The 14,846-nt window shown below is 40.0% G+C and overlaps 1 protein-coding gene and 1 long non-coding RNA gene across 2 annotated transcripts; both read right to left on the bottom strand.

Moving 5' to 3' along the window:
- Positions 1-767: 767 nt before the first annotated feature.
- Positions 768-2,711, bottom strand: LOC116205470. The gene is made up of 2 exons (XR_004156510.1): positions 2,366-2,711; positions 768-1,445 (listed from the first exon to the last, which is right to left on the bottom strand). It is a non-coding gene; the product is annotated as an uncharacterized LOC116205470 (long non-coding RNA).
- Positions 2,712-7,144: 4,433 nt separating this feature from the next.
- On the bottom strand, positions 7,145-9,249 carry LOC116206283 (uncharacterized protein At4g06744-like). Its single transcript, XM_031539112.1, has 2 exons — positions 7,979-9,249; positions 7,145-7,754 (listed from the first exon to the last, which is right to left on the bottom strand). Exons 1-2 carry the CDS (start codon positions 9,074-9,076, stop codon positions 7,482-7,484), a joined length of 1,371 nt encoding a protein of 456 aa, XP_031394972.1. The 5' UTR covers positions 9,077-9,249; the 3' UTR covers positions 7,145-7,481.
- Positions 9,250-14,846: the final 5,597 nt, after the last annotated feature.

Here is a 14,846-nt window from a genome sequence, read left to right on the forward strand (position 1 = left end):
GATGGGAAATGATGAATGGAAGAAGGAAGTGATGGGGTGTAAGAGATATTTTGAAATGTATGGTGGAGGCTCATTTGGCTCAACTCTAAAGTAGAGTCATGGCTTGCGGCTTGGCTTGGCTCGGCTTAGCTTGGCTAGCTCAAGGGTCCCACTTGACTAGGAAGAAAGCCGGAAGAAGCTCGGGGCTCGATTGATTGTGCGTTCGATTTCCGTGGTTCGCTTGAACGACGAATTATCAATGTGCGCGCGAATACGATTTTAATGAGCCTAATATTGACATGCTTCTTGAAAGCGAATGCTCGGATGACTCGGGGACTCGAAAGCAGATTTTGCTCCGTTTGGATGATCGGAGCGAAATTGTCCGCTTCTAATGCCTATTTGCACTTCTGCGTGTTGTAAGGCTCGCACCGGTGTATTTTTCGCATTGAGCGAAACGGTTTACTCGCCGACCCCGGCTGGAGATCGATAACCGGATATGACTTAGGAATCCGCGAACAGGGCTTTCTCAGTGTTTCCCGAGTGCTCTGATGTATTCGGAGACCACTGTGATCTCCGTTTGTCAAAAATGAGTCTCGAAGGCTTGTCGGGAGGCGTTCATGACCATTAAAACGTCACTCGGGAGATCGGTATGACTTGCTTGGTCCGAACCGAAATGATTTCCTAGCCCCTGGGGGTTATTGGGAGTGGGTGGTGCAAAACTCGGACGTCAACATTTTCCCGAATGAGCTCTGAGCACAAGATTCCCCATGAAAGGAGCCATTTTGTTATTGGAATGGTACTCGAAAAACCTAAATGGATTATGCAATGTGATCAGGGTTTGTCTCCCAAGCTCTTGAGGTCCCTCGGATTGATTAGCGCAAATTTCGTGTACTGACGATTTGTTAAAAGGGTCTCCAGCTATGTCTTTTTGTAAAAAAGGGCCCATTTTTCCATGGTCGAGATCCACTCAGGAGACCAAGATGAACCCTAAAACACAGTTTGAATCCTGTTCCATGGTCCTAGTGGTCCTTGGGTGTGTGCAAGCCTGTTTTCGGGTGCCGTTTACTTGTCCGCGAATCTGGCGTCCTGAGAGCCCGTTTAGGAATGCGTCTGCAAATGTTCAGGAGTGCCCCGGCTTAAGCAGGAGGCTTCTGAAATGCGCTCGGAGGTGCCATTGGTCATTTTTGTATCAAGAGGGATTTTTAGAGTCCCATATTGGATATCTTCTGACGCTCCGGCGATCTGTCGATGAATAGTGCTACAATGCCGGCTTCTGCTATTTTCGGGGTTCCTTATTCATTCATTCTTCTGATTGCCCTTCTGTGCTTTTCTAGCGATTCCTGCTTCTCTTCCGTAGTCCGTGCCCTCATGTCCGAACGTTCGCTCCTGGTTGCCAAGTCATGAGTAGTAGCTTGAGTCTCGGCCCGACATTCTTGTCTTTGGAGCAGGTGGACCAAAATGGAGTGCTGATACAATCCATAAATGGCAAAATTGTCATACTCTAATTATCAAAATATTGAACATGAAAAAATTGCTAGGGCACGAAATTGCTCCCCAATTATTAGAGTCCGTCTATTATTCTTATTTGCTTGAGATATATAAAGTGGTAGAGCTACTAAGAAATGAGATGCTAATTGTTTTATAGTCCACTGTTTCAGAATTCAATCGCACAAAATTTTATTTCCATTAGCAGCACAGCCCACTTCATGGTTTCGACAAGAATTGGAGACATCAAGATTGTACAATTGACTCATAGTCGAGCTACAGCGGGAGTGTTTCTGTACAATTTCGTGCCCTAATAACTATTTTCTTCTTCCAGATTAATAGAGAAGATTAGCATGAATCATCATCATCAATGCTTGCTATGTACAGTTTATGTATTTTAGTCGTGTATATATAGTGGATCTAGAACTAGCTTCTATATTTAGACTCTTGTATATGACTATTTATTTCAATCAATTTCACCTCACCAAGCAAGTGAGGATTCAGCCAATTATTCTCAGTCTTTATGGTATCAGAGCCTCAAATCGGGATAACACCCCTACTGCTCTATAATCCTTCCTGATCCTAATCTGTGATTCTTCTCACAACTTTTCCTTCTCACATTCTCTATGGCTGACAATAATTCCTCACTCATCTCCTCTTCATCCTCGTCTGTTATCATTCAAACACCCTCTAATATTCCTACTATCCCTGTCAAACTGAATGGCAAAAACTATCTCTATTGGAAAGGTATCATGACCCTTCTACTTGCTACCTATGGATTTTTGGACCATGTTGAAGGTCGAGCGATTGCACCAAACAAAACTATCACAGCAGCTGATGGCACTATAGCAGCTAATCCTGATTATCTCAGGTGGGAGTCCAGAGATAATTTCGCACTTACCTGTGTAATGTTGGCAGTAACAGAAGAGATCGGCGTCACCATTCTCACTGCCAAGACATCACAGGAGGCATGGACCTCCCTTGCGACCTCGTTTCTCACCCAAACCGCCGCCCAGGAAGATCTTCTCGACCAACAGTGGCGAGACCTAAAAAAGGGCAATCAATCAATGGCTAAATTTATCGGAACAGTGAAAGAGCATGCTCTTCGATATGCCCAAATCGGAAAACCAAAAACATCAGCAGACATTAATTGACGCATATACACGGGTCTCGGCCCCGATTGGGAACCGATTGTCCTAACACAGTCGGAACGGATGCTTACCCTCACCACTGACGAGCTTCAATCTCTTCTCGTCGGCCACGAAGAGCGTCGCCTTTACGCTCAGGGAAGCTAGACGATTGCCGCACCTTTGAGCGCTCCGCTCTCGGGTCTGCTCGGCGCAAGACCCACAGAGGTTCTCTACATGGACGGAAGGAAGGGAGGCAATGGCGGCAAGAAGAACTTCGGGAAGGGTTACGGCGGCAAGAAGAACCTCGTCGGCAAAGGAGGCTCGGGAGGATCGGGAAGCTCGGGTGATTTTCTCTCTGGAACGTATGGAGGAAACCCTAATTTTCAGATTGGGGGAGAAGTCGGGCAGAGAAGATTAGGCCAGGCCGGGCAGCCGAACTCGAGTCAGAACTATCCGGGTCAGTTCAACTCGGGCTCAATCCGAGACCCGTGCTTCGGCCCAGGTTCCTTTGGGTCTCAAGGTAATTCTTTCAGGCCTCAAGGCAGTTTTGGGCCGTTAACTTCTGGCCGGCCCAATTCAGCCCATCACTCTACTAGAGGCCCAACTGCTTTCGACAACTCTGGTTTTCGGCCCAATTCAACTATTATTTGCCAAATCTGTAACCGTCCAGGACACATCGCTCCATTCTGTCAGTCTTCTGGAGCACAGGCTCATCTGACCCATGGTGCTTATCCGAGAATTCATGATTCAGACTGGTACATGGACTCAGAGGCAACACACCACGTCACATCTGACATATCCAACCTCAGATCACATTTTCGTGGGTGATGGTAAATCAATTCCAGTCCTTGCCTCTGGTTCCTCTAGTCTTAAACTCTCTCAGCGTCCTTTACACTTAAATCATATTCTTTATGCACCACATATTTCAAAAATCTTATTTCTATAGCTAAATTCGCTATAGACAATACTTGCTTTTTTGAGCTTTACCCAGATTGTTTCATTGTGAAGGATCGTCATACACGCCAAGAGCTTATGCGTGGCCCAGTTAAAGATGGACTCTACTGTTTTCACCCGAGAAACAAGCACATCAACCATCCTCAAGCTCATCTTTCTGTGTCCAGATCCTGTGTCCTATGGCATCAACGCCTGGGGCATTTGTCTTTTCCAATAATCCGTCGTGCTTTAAGTACTTCCTTTTCTCTTAATAATGATCATGTTGGTCATATTTGCTCCGCCTGTCAAGAAGGAAAATTAATAAATAATTCTTTTCCATCTACTCTTCACAAAAGCACATTTCCTTTTGAGCTTGTTCATACTGATATTTGGAGTCCTGCACCAATTACTTTTTATACTGGTCATCATTATTACATTCACTTTCTTGATGATTATAGTAAATACTCTTAGTTTTATGTCCTTAAATCTCGATCTGATGTACTTAGTGTTTTTCAAGCATTTCGTCTTCAAATTGAGAATCTCCATGGACGTCGAATCAAGTATTTTCAGTCAGATGGTGCAAAGGAATTCCTCTCTGCAGATTTTCAATCTGAACTGCAGAAAAATGGTATCTTCCACTGCATCTCATGTCCTCATGTTCCCCAACAGAACGGCTCTGCTGAGCGTAAACACCGTCATATTGTTGACATGGGACTCACATTACTTTTTCACTCTTCCATTCCACCAAAATTTTGGGATTTTGCCTTTCAAACAGTAGTATATCTCATTAACAGATTACCTACAAAATCTCTTAATTTTCAATCTCTTTCGAGGTGCTTCATGGTAGTCCACCTGATTACTCTAACTTACGAGTGTTTGGGTGTCTCTGCTATCCTTATTTACGACCTTACACACGTCATAAGTTAGAATATCAATCTCAACCCTATGTCTTCCTTGAGTATCCTTATCATTACCAAGGGTATCGATGTCTAAATCCTATCACTGGTCGAATCTTCTTATCCACTCAGGTTGTGTTCGATGAGCGTTCTTTTCCTTTCAGGACATGTGAGCCTATCTCGGTGGATGACAGTCGGTTCTCTTCTAGTCCTGCACTTGCTATTGGTATGTCTATTCCCTCCTTCTCTAGTACCACTTCTACTTGTATTCCCATTCCCTCATCCGTTTCTTTTCCACTAAATGAGTCTAGTGGTCCTACCACTTCCCTTCTTGAGTTTTATGTTCCTGCTCTTGAGATTCATGACCAGTCCACTGAGTCTGGAGTTTCGGCTGAGGTTACTGAGGGTAATGATGTTGCACCTGTTACTCAGAATACTCACAGGATGACAACACGATCTAAGGATGGTACGCTGCCTCCTCCTCGGTTCACTATATCTCGCCATCCCTCTGCTTTCTCTGTTTCCGCTGCTTTGCAGGAACCTCAAACTTTTGCACAGGCTCGCAAACACTCCACCTGGCGAGCTGCAATGGAAGAGGAATATTTGGCATTACTCCAGAATCATACATGGGATCTTGTCCCACCATCTCCTGCACAGAATGTGGTTGGCTGCAAATGGGTTTATCGCATCAAACAGAAGGCCGATGGCACCATTGATCATTACAAGGCTCGATTGGTGGCAAAGGGTTTCAATCAGAGAGAAGGAGTTGACTATTCAGAGACGTTTAGTCTAGTCATCAAGCTGGTCACCATTCAAACAGTACTCTCTATTGCTGTCTCCTCCCAGTGGCCGATTCGACAACTAGATGTGAAGAATGCATTTCTTCATGGGCATCTCACTGTGGAGGTCTATATGTCTCAACCTCCTGGCTTCTTGGATGCTTCTCGCCCTAATTATGTTTGTCGACTCCGCCGATCTCTCTATGGGCTGAAACAAGCCCCCCGGGCCTGGTTCCAGCACCTCAATACATATCTTCAGAGACTTGGATTTTCAGACTCTAAACTTGATCCCTCACTGTTCATTCTTCGAGGACCTACTTATCTTGTCTATCTTCTCGTCTATGTTGATGACATCATCTTGACGGGAACTCCAGGTGCACCCTTTGATTCCATAATTACTGCATTACACCGGGAATTTGCCATGAAGGATCTTGGTCCTCTTCGCTACTTTCTTGGGATGGAGGCTCGAACTAATGGTACTGGACTCTATCTCACACAGTCCAAGTATATTCATGATCTTCTCGCTCGCAGTCTATTAGCTCTCCAGTCTCTTCAGGATCCAGACTTTCTCTTCATGATGGAGATACCTTTCAGGACCCTTCTCTCTACAGAAGTGTGGTAGGCAGCCTCCAGTATCTCTCCCTCACTAGACCTGATATTGCTTATGCAGTAAATCAGGTATGTCAGTTTATGCACTGCCCAACTACTGTTCACTGGATGGTGGTGAAACGTATCCTCCGTTATCTTAAGGGTACAATTACTTATGGTCTTCATATTCGCCCGGGCTCCATCTCATCTATTCATGGTTTTTCTGATGCTGATTGGGCCGGTAACCCTGATGATCATTGCTCTGTCAGTGGTTTCATTGTCTTTCTTGGCTCTAATCCCATCTCTTGGAGCTCCAAAAAGCATAGGACAGTCGCCCTGTCGAGTACTGAGTCTGAGTATAAGAGTCTTGCCAATGCCACTGCTGAGATTTTATGGCTTTAGTCTCTCCTTCGGGAACTTGGAGTTTCACAATGTCATCCTCCGACTCTTTGGTGTGACAATATCTCTGCGATCTATCTTACAACGAATCCAATTTTTCATGCTCAGACCAAGGATATTGAGATTGACTATCACTTTGTATGGGAGCGCTTCATGAGCAGGCAACTCTCTATTCGCTTCATTAACTCCGATGATCAACTCGCTGATGTACTCACCAAAGGCTTATCTTCTACTCGCTTCATTGACATCCGCTTCAAGCTTCACGTGGCGAAGTCCCCGTTCGGCTTGCGGGGGAGTAATAGAGAAGATTAGCATGAATCATCATCATCAATGCTTGCTATGTACAGTTTATGTATTTTAGTAATGTATATATAGTTTCCATATCTAGAACTAGCTTCTATATTTAGACTCTTGTTTATGACTATTTATTTCAATCAATTTCACCTCACCAAGCAAGTGAGGATTCAGCCAATTCTTCTCAGTCTTTACAGATATTTTGATTAATGTGACATTTTTGCCCTTTGTTGATTGGCAGGCATGTGTCCTCTTTTGGCTAGAATTTTAGCTGGAATTTGGTTGAGGGGGCACTTTGCTTATTTTATGGTAAGGTCGGGAGGTACGCCACAAGAATTTGAAGATGAGAAGGCAAACCCAAACTCACCTCATACATCGGGAGGCAAAGTGCATTTAACTCCACGGACAATGGTAATAGTTGGCTGCTTTATGCAAGTTCTCTTGGATATATAAATTATAGAGTACGGACATTCTATCTGACGAAACCATCAACCTAACAAAGATTGGTCCATCGATATCCGCCCCTAAAAACAAAAATAGATTGTTCATTGAAATTTGCCATGGGACCGGATTTGAAAGTTTTCCATCTGTATTGACTGTAAGAGACCACTAGCTATGTCTCCTCTAGAATTCTGGCTGAGGACTAACATCGGACCCTGTCTTGTCGGTGACTGAAATTACAAGCATATGATGGAAAGAAACATTTACAGAGCACACGCTGTTAATGCGTTTGCAATTGCTCTTCTACCATTGTAACAGAGGAACATACTTTTGAGAAGTTCTATAATTTTCCATCTCAAGGAAAAAAGAAAAAGAAAAAGAAAAACTAGAAAGGCCACGAAAGCTTGTGCTGGATCGCATTTTATGAATTGTGCGTTATCCTTATGGTGAAACGTAGTATAATACATTTTCTGCGTAAGTTCTTTGTTCTTGAAGGGATAATTAGGAAAAGTTCTAAAAGTCCATACAGATTTTCTTACCAGACCTTTTCCTTGAACTCACGGTCGATTTGGAGCAAGAGCAGCATAGGTCAATGGCAGCGGAGCAGCAGTAGCCACTTGTTCTGGCTGATTGGCAGTCTTCTTCATTGAGTTTAGGTACGACTTGCTACACGGGATGTTATTGGTCGATGTCAAATCAGGACTGTATTTTGGTGTCGAGGAGAATCGTGCACACTCTTGGGGCGATCTCTGACTCGGGAGGCCCCTTATGCAGTTCTTCCTCACGTCAAGGACTCCCCTCTCAATCAAATTCTTACATACTGGACCTACCTGCACGAGATTTCCCTTTTTCCGTTAATGAATGAAAGATGAAATCATAAAATATTGTTAAGACTTGGCTCATCGATTACTCGTGACCCTTTATGACTTTAAACACAAAGTAGGATTTGTTAAACTACATGACCCCGAGAGAATCGCGAATGGCTCAAACCACACCATTCCAAGTCCAATTGATTGCCAAGCCGGTCCTTTAGGGAAGCTCTAAGCGGACCCACCTGAGTGAAGTAGTTCCAGGACAGAGAGAGATTCACCAAATTGGGCAGCTTGCACACCACCTCAGGCACCGAACCGTAAAGCTGGTTCTCTGCCAAGTTCAGGAGCTGCATTCCCTCCAGGCACCCAAATGAGTGCGGTATTGGGCCCGTGAGCTGGTTTTGTCCCGCATCGAACACTGTCGCTTTGCCCAGTAGCCCTATCTCGATGGGCAGGCAGCCTGAGAGGGAGTTGTTCAGGAATAGCACTTCGGTGAGTGTCTCTGAAGCTTGGCCAATGCTCCTCGGTATCTCACCCGTGAACTTGTTGTTCGCAAATATGAGGTAACGTGCCTTGGTCGCTCCGAGATTTCCTGGTAAGGTTTGTGGGTGGAAACCATTATTATTGATGAAGAGCACATCAAGCTGGTCCAGACTTAGGAGTTGCGGGGGGATGGTTCCGGAAAAGGAATTGAATCTTAGGTCCAAAAATGTGAGTCCAGTAGCTCCTAGGACATCCACTGGGAACTCCCCTGAGTACTTGTTGTTGCTGAGGTCGAGCTCATAAAGATACCGGAGGTTGCGAATACCTTTGGGGATTGCGCCAGTGAAGTTATTGGAGTTGGCATGGAAGATTGCAATATCAGGGAGCTGGTCAAGGAAGCCGGTAAGGTCGAGGTTGGGGCCGCCGAAGAGGAACCCGTTGAAGTCGACCCCCGCCAGGGCCTTCTCATTCTTGTCGGGTGTAAAGTCACACTTGAAGCCCATATATTTGTTGCAGATGTCCGAGCCCACCCAAGTCCTGGTAATGCCCTTGGGGTCACATGTGATCTTGGACCTGAATTTCTGGATCACTGGGTACACAATCTCTATCCGCTTGCTATCAAAGATCAGGGGTGGTGGTCGTGGTGGTGGTGGTGGGCAGACTGGGATCGGAGGAGGGGGAGGAGGAGGGCAGTTGCTAGGCTGGGGGGAAGTAGGAGAGCTCCCACCGCCACCTATACCAATCACAACCCCGCCGCCACCTCCCCCAATGACAATATCAGCAGCAGCTTGATTCAGAAAAACCGAACAGAGGATGAGGGCAAAGAGGAGCGAAGCAAAGAGGGAGATTCTGCTCATCTTCTAATCACCTGAGATTTAGAACACTGACACTAGAAAGAATAGGAAAAGTGAAGGGATTTTTCTATTGATGAGTGACTCGTTTTGATGTGCAGGAAAAGCCGTCGAACTACTAGCATGTGATCTTTTGGTGTGTTGTTAAGATATCACTTTCAGAGACTTTTCCAAGCTCTGTCGTCTGTTCCCGATTTTATTTCATCTGGTCCAGAATTGTTCTCATTTACATTGATTGTCAGATCATGTGGATCAATCTACATGATGGATGTTATGGATCCCGCAAGAACTCTTGAACTAGCAATCTGATGTGCATTTAATTAACTTCAATGTATGGATAACGGGATTCCGGCGCTAGTCTTTGGGTTCAGCAAGTCGCAGGAATCGAGCAAAGTACATTTGCAGACTTCCTTCAAGTCGGTAAGCGGAGTCGTCCGACCCATTTTCATCTTACCATCGAATCAAGTGGATTTTAAGCCCTTATTTTATCTTCCACTCACTTTTTTCATTAACTGCGAATCAAATTGATAAATGTTCATTCAATTATTGAAATGGCTGTCTGTGTCATAAGGAATTGGAAAATGAAAAAGGTGATGAAACAAGACAACCAAATAAGGTTTCAGATTAAGGTTGAAGACACCTAATGATATGCAGCCAAAATTTTTCCACATCAGATGTTGACACCAATAATGCAGAGAGCTAGTTGCTGCCGTACCTACGGAGGAAACCATTGAAGTTAACTAATGCAGAGAGCTAGTTGCTGCTTGTGATTATTTATGAGCCTCTTCTCGCCGTCCATAATTGAAAGTGTGTTTGATTTCTAAAACAAAAGATACTCGATCGAGCACAACATGATATATATTTTATCAGTAAGTGACAAGAAACTTCGCAACTGCTCGATATTCTAATCTTTCCACCGTTCCACTTTGTGATGCCATGCTCATGTCGATTTGATAGTTAATTCCATTGCAGAAAAGTGCGGTTGGGAATTGGGATACACCACCTCCAGTGCCTAACGTGAAAGAAATCTTGATTCATCTAGCAGATCACATAAGGAGTTCTTTTTTCGTACAAAATGTTGATATAGTAACAGATAACACAGGAAGTCTTTTTATTCGTAGTTTTTAAGATTACGCCAATGGTGATTTGTGGAGGAGGTTTTTTTGGGGGAAAGTCTGTGTACGATTATCCGAAGTTCCCTTGCGATCAGGGGCATGGTGTCGGTCATGATTCCTGTTACTATGGGCCCAAATGTTTTGCATTTCCGAGCATGAGTTTGAAAGAGCAGGACCGACGAAGATGATAAGGGAAGTCCGTGAGTGGATGCAGCTCGCAATCATGAGAAGATCTATATATTTCTTGGGTAAAATGTAATGGTTTTTTTTCCACTTTGAAAGTACCAATTCAGGTCATAATGTTTGAGTTCTTTCTTCTTAAGGTCATAATACGACCATCACGTTACTTCAATTATTCGAATAAGGCCTCCTTTGTTTTTACAATATTTTATTAGTTCGAGAAATAAAAAGTTAAAAAATAAAACAAAAACTTAAATAAAAAAGGTGAATTGGTTTAAGAGAGGAAGAGACCATTGTGGTCTTTCTACGTGGCACTCATGTAAAAATTTCTTCTTTGTTACAAGAAGGTCCTTTCTTAGAAATAAGGTATGCCTTTGTGACTAAAGCAAGCTGACATTCAAGTAAAAAATGGTTCGATCCAATATTCTAAGAAATCAACGTTGGAGAAAAGAAAAAAAAAATCAGCCATATCTGTTTAGGCTACCTTGCAATTTATAGAATTCTAATGGATAAGTTGCGAAAACTCGTGAATGTAGGGGAAAAATACCGTGAATTATGACAATTTAGTGCAATTTAAATAAAATATCAATATATATATATATATATAAAGTTATATCCCACCATATTAAATAAGGGTATAATAGTAAATGTTTATATTAAGAGAGAATAGGAAAAATAACATCAAGATATGAAAACTGTCTCAAATGAACCACGATGCAATTTTTACATCAAACTGACCCCTGACAATTAAAAGTTACATCAGCGCAGCCCTTCCGTTCAGGTTCCGTGAAAAATCAGACAAAATCGTATGACATGGTTTATAAGATTGTTTCTCCGTATGACGTGGCTTTCTAACGTGTTTAAAAATTTTCAAAACGATCCAAATTTTTAAGATTTTTCAAAATGTTCCTCTCTCTCTCTCCCCCCCCCCCCCCCCATTCTTCACTTTCCCTCTCTTCGTCGGTATCCTCCGTGGGTACCGACGACCTCGGTGGAGGGGTCGGGGTAGTCGATTGGCGACCCCCACTCCAAATCGACCGGGGATCTCTAACTCGAAGTCCTCGGTCGATTTGGGGTTGGGACTGCCAATCGGCGACCCCGACCCCTCCATCGAGGTCGCCGGTGTCCTCTGTGGGTACTAGCAACCTTGGTGGAGGGGTCGAGGTCACCGATTGGCGGCCTCGACCCCTCCTTCCCTTTCGATTTTCTTTATAGGATTAAAATGAAACAAAATAAAAAAGTTGAGCATATGAATGACAAAAGAAAAAGATTTAGAACCAAAATGATTAAAAGACTAAAAATTGAGGATTGAAAATGGAAAAAAAAAATAATAATGCCGTAACCCCTATGTCTAACGGAGTAAACCGCATGGAGGCTAATTGTCCCAAACAAAAGAATATTGTACAATTTGTCTCGACCCCCATGGGTTTTTGTCTTTTTCCCAAACAAATATGATGTGGTATCATATTCCTAAGTCTAGCAGTCTGAAAGGGGGGTTGAAGGGATGTGAATGGGGTGGTTCGACATCGAGGAGAGGCCACAATAAGCTTGGGAGCTCTCAGGTGGCTCGGGTGAGCCGAGGAGGGACACGGTTTGAAGGGATAAACTAGCTGAATGGTCCGTGCTATACATGGATTTTGTTTTTGAGTACTAAATCTAACAATATTTTTAAAGAAATATCTTAAATTAATCATTTTGGTCTTTCATATTTTTGTTTTTCATTATTCCATTAACTTATTTTCAAAAGTAAGTTGGTTCCCAAACTTTTGAATTTTTATTTAGTAAAGTGTTGTATTTGGATAAAAAATAAAAGTTCATATAAGTTATAAAGTTTGAAAATTATTAATCATTACTCTTTGGATTACCAATACTAACTATAATATTTTATTCTATTTCCATTCTAATTATAATATCTGCATTCTTTATTATATATATTTTTAAAACTGTATAATTAGTTATATATTAAATATGTTCATCCATATATTTAAATTAATTTACAATTTCATCGTCTTTATTAATTCATCTCATTAAATGCACCAATTCTCCTTTACTTATGTAGACAAACATTTTCCCGTCCGATACATTGGTGTTTGATGGTGTTTATTTTGCTCAATTTTGCGTGTAAATAAATATTATCAAAATTGATGCATTCTATTTGAAAGATTTTATGTTAAGACGTAATTCTATTTTGGGAACTCAAATAATAAATGAAATATATAACTGTGAGAAAAATATAATTAATTCTTTTACCAAGTGATTTCCTTTTATGAATATTCTTATTTTCAATTTGCATCAAATAAGTTCTTATAAGTAAACTATATCTCTTCATAAATCCCATATTAATCATTTTCATTTTGTGTAAAAATATGAAAATATATTTTTCATTTTTTAAATCATAAAAATCTAAAAAATATTAAAAAACAGTACACGATACTTCTTCATTAGTATATTGTTGATGTTATATATACATATATACAGATACTTAATTGTTTCAATTATAATATAAGAGCAAAAAGTTTATTTACGAAATTTAAATTATTTTGTAGTTATTATCATGGTAGAAAAGTTATACGATATTTTGTTTGAAGTATTTTCTTGAAAATAAAATTAATCGACTAATTAGTTGCATTGAAATATTTAATGCGTAATACATGTATCAATTCTCTTTTACTACATGTACGAGGTCTGAATTTATTTTAGTTACACAAGAAACTCTAAAATCAATTATGAGGTGGTTGTCTTTTAATCCATCCGTCTTGGTCTATGGGTTTAGTGTGATTCGGGTAATTCTCCTGTTCCTCGGGATTTATTGTCTTCATCCAGCTTACTCAGACTGGGGCATTAGATCCTGATCCTCATCAGTTCGACTCCACATAGGTGAACGAGTTCCTGTCACAAGACATAAACAAAAAAAAGTATACGTTAAAAATAGGTCAATAAGGGGACTTGAAGCCTATTATCGTACGTTTGATTCTTATAGTCCTAGGCATCCCAGCCTTCGACTAGTACAATATTGATGCCAAAGTATGTCTCAGAAAATATCACTGTAGAATATGCTCTATATCGAGATATGTGAGCCCATTTCCGTCCAGTGAGCCGCCCTTGAATACGAAGCCACTCGTATTAATTGCCGGTGAGTCTTTTCCCATCGCGAATGACTTCGGTGAAATTTATGTTACAACTTTGTCCACGGTATTAAATGAAAAAGATATACTTTATGGTACTTCTGCAAAGTTTAAAATACGTAGACATATGTCTTTGCGTATTTAATTTAATTATCTAATGCAATGTACGAATTTTGATATATTTTAAACAAATTTATAAAAATTAGGCTCAAAACATTTTTATTTGAAATAATTCATATTTCGTATCTTTACTAATATATTAAAAGCTATAAATAATGGTTGAATATCATAAAACTAAAAAAATATGTGAACATACATACATTTATGTATATACGTAAAACATCAATATGTATACACATATCAAGCAAACAAACGAATCCATATAAAAAAAAAGTCAATGTTAAATATCAGTGAAGATTGAAAGTTTTTTCACAATTTCATGTACTATGACTTTATTAGAAAATATAAATTTATAATGATCATCTATAATTCTATAAAAATTGATGATAAATATATTAGATTAAAACATTTAATACATAATAAATGTACAATTCTACTTTATATCTATTATAGATATGCAACTAAATGTTGGTATGATTTTCTTTTGGGAAAAAATACTTGATTATACATAAAGTAAAATATCAATTATTACAAGCTGCAAATTTTTATAAACTTATGGTATAAATTTTAAAAAAATAAAAAATCAAGTATGTATAAGAAACTTTTAAGAAAAATATATATCATCAATTCGTATAATTTATAAACCATTGAATAGATCACAATGCATAGTAAATGAGCCATTAGTTTAAAAAAATTATTGAACTATTCGATATTAGTCTAATTTAATGAAATATAGTTTTTCAAATTTTGAAATTGATTATTTAAAGTTTTTACTGTTCTTAAAGGAAAAATAATCTATTTTCTAAAAGTCTAAGTAATTATTATAAGAAATATTATATCATTACATACAATGCAACTGCTTGAAACACTTTAAAGAGTATAACTGTTCATTATGTAATTTTCAAATACATTACACAAAACGCTATTTTTAAATTTATGGTCAAATAAGTCAACTATGAACTTATGATCATTATATATATATATATATATATATAAGAAACATGTATAAGAAAGGACGTCATAAACTGTCTTAGAAAAGAAGGGCGTGAAAGAAATTTTCCATATGATGTTTGACCAAAATATAAATGATGAATATGCATTAAAAATAAAATTAGGTATATGATAAAATAATCCAAAATTGGTAATTGATCATTTAGGTTAATTCTAGACATTTACGAAAAGAATTACCCTAAGTTGATTGAAGACTACTGTTTGAAATTTTACATTATATCAACA

Source organism: Punica granatum, chromosome 4 (genome assembly GCF_007655135.1).
Source record: "Punica granatum isolate Tunisia-2019 chromosome 4, ASM765513v2, whole genome shotgun sequence".
Lineage (NCBI taxonomy): Eukaryota > Viridiplantae > Streptophyta > Magnoliopsida > Myrtales > Lythraceae > Punica > Punica granatum.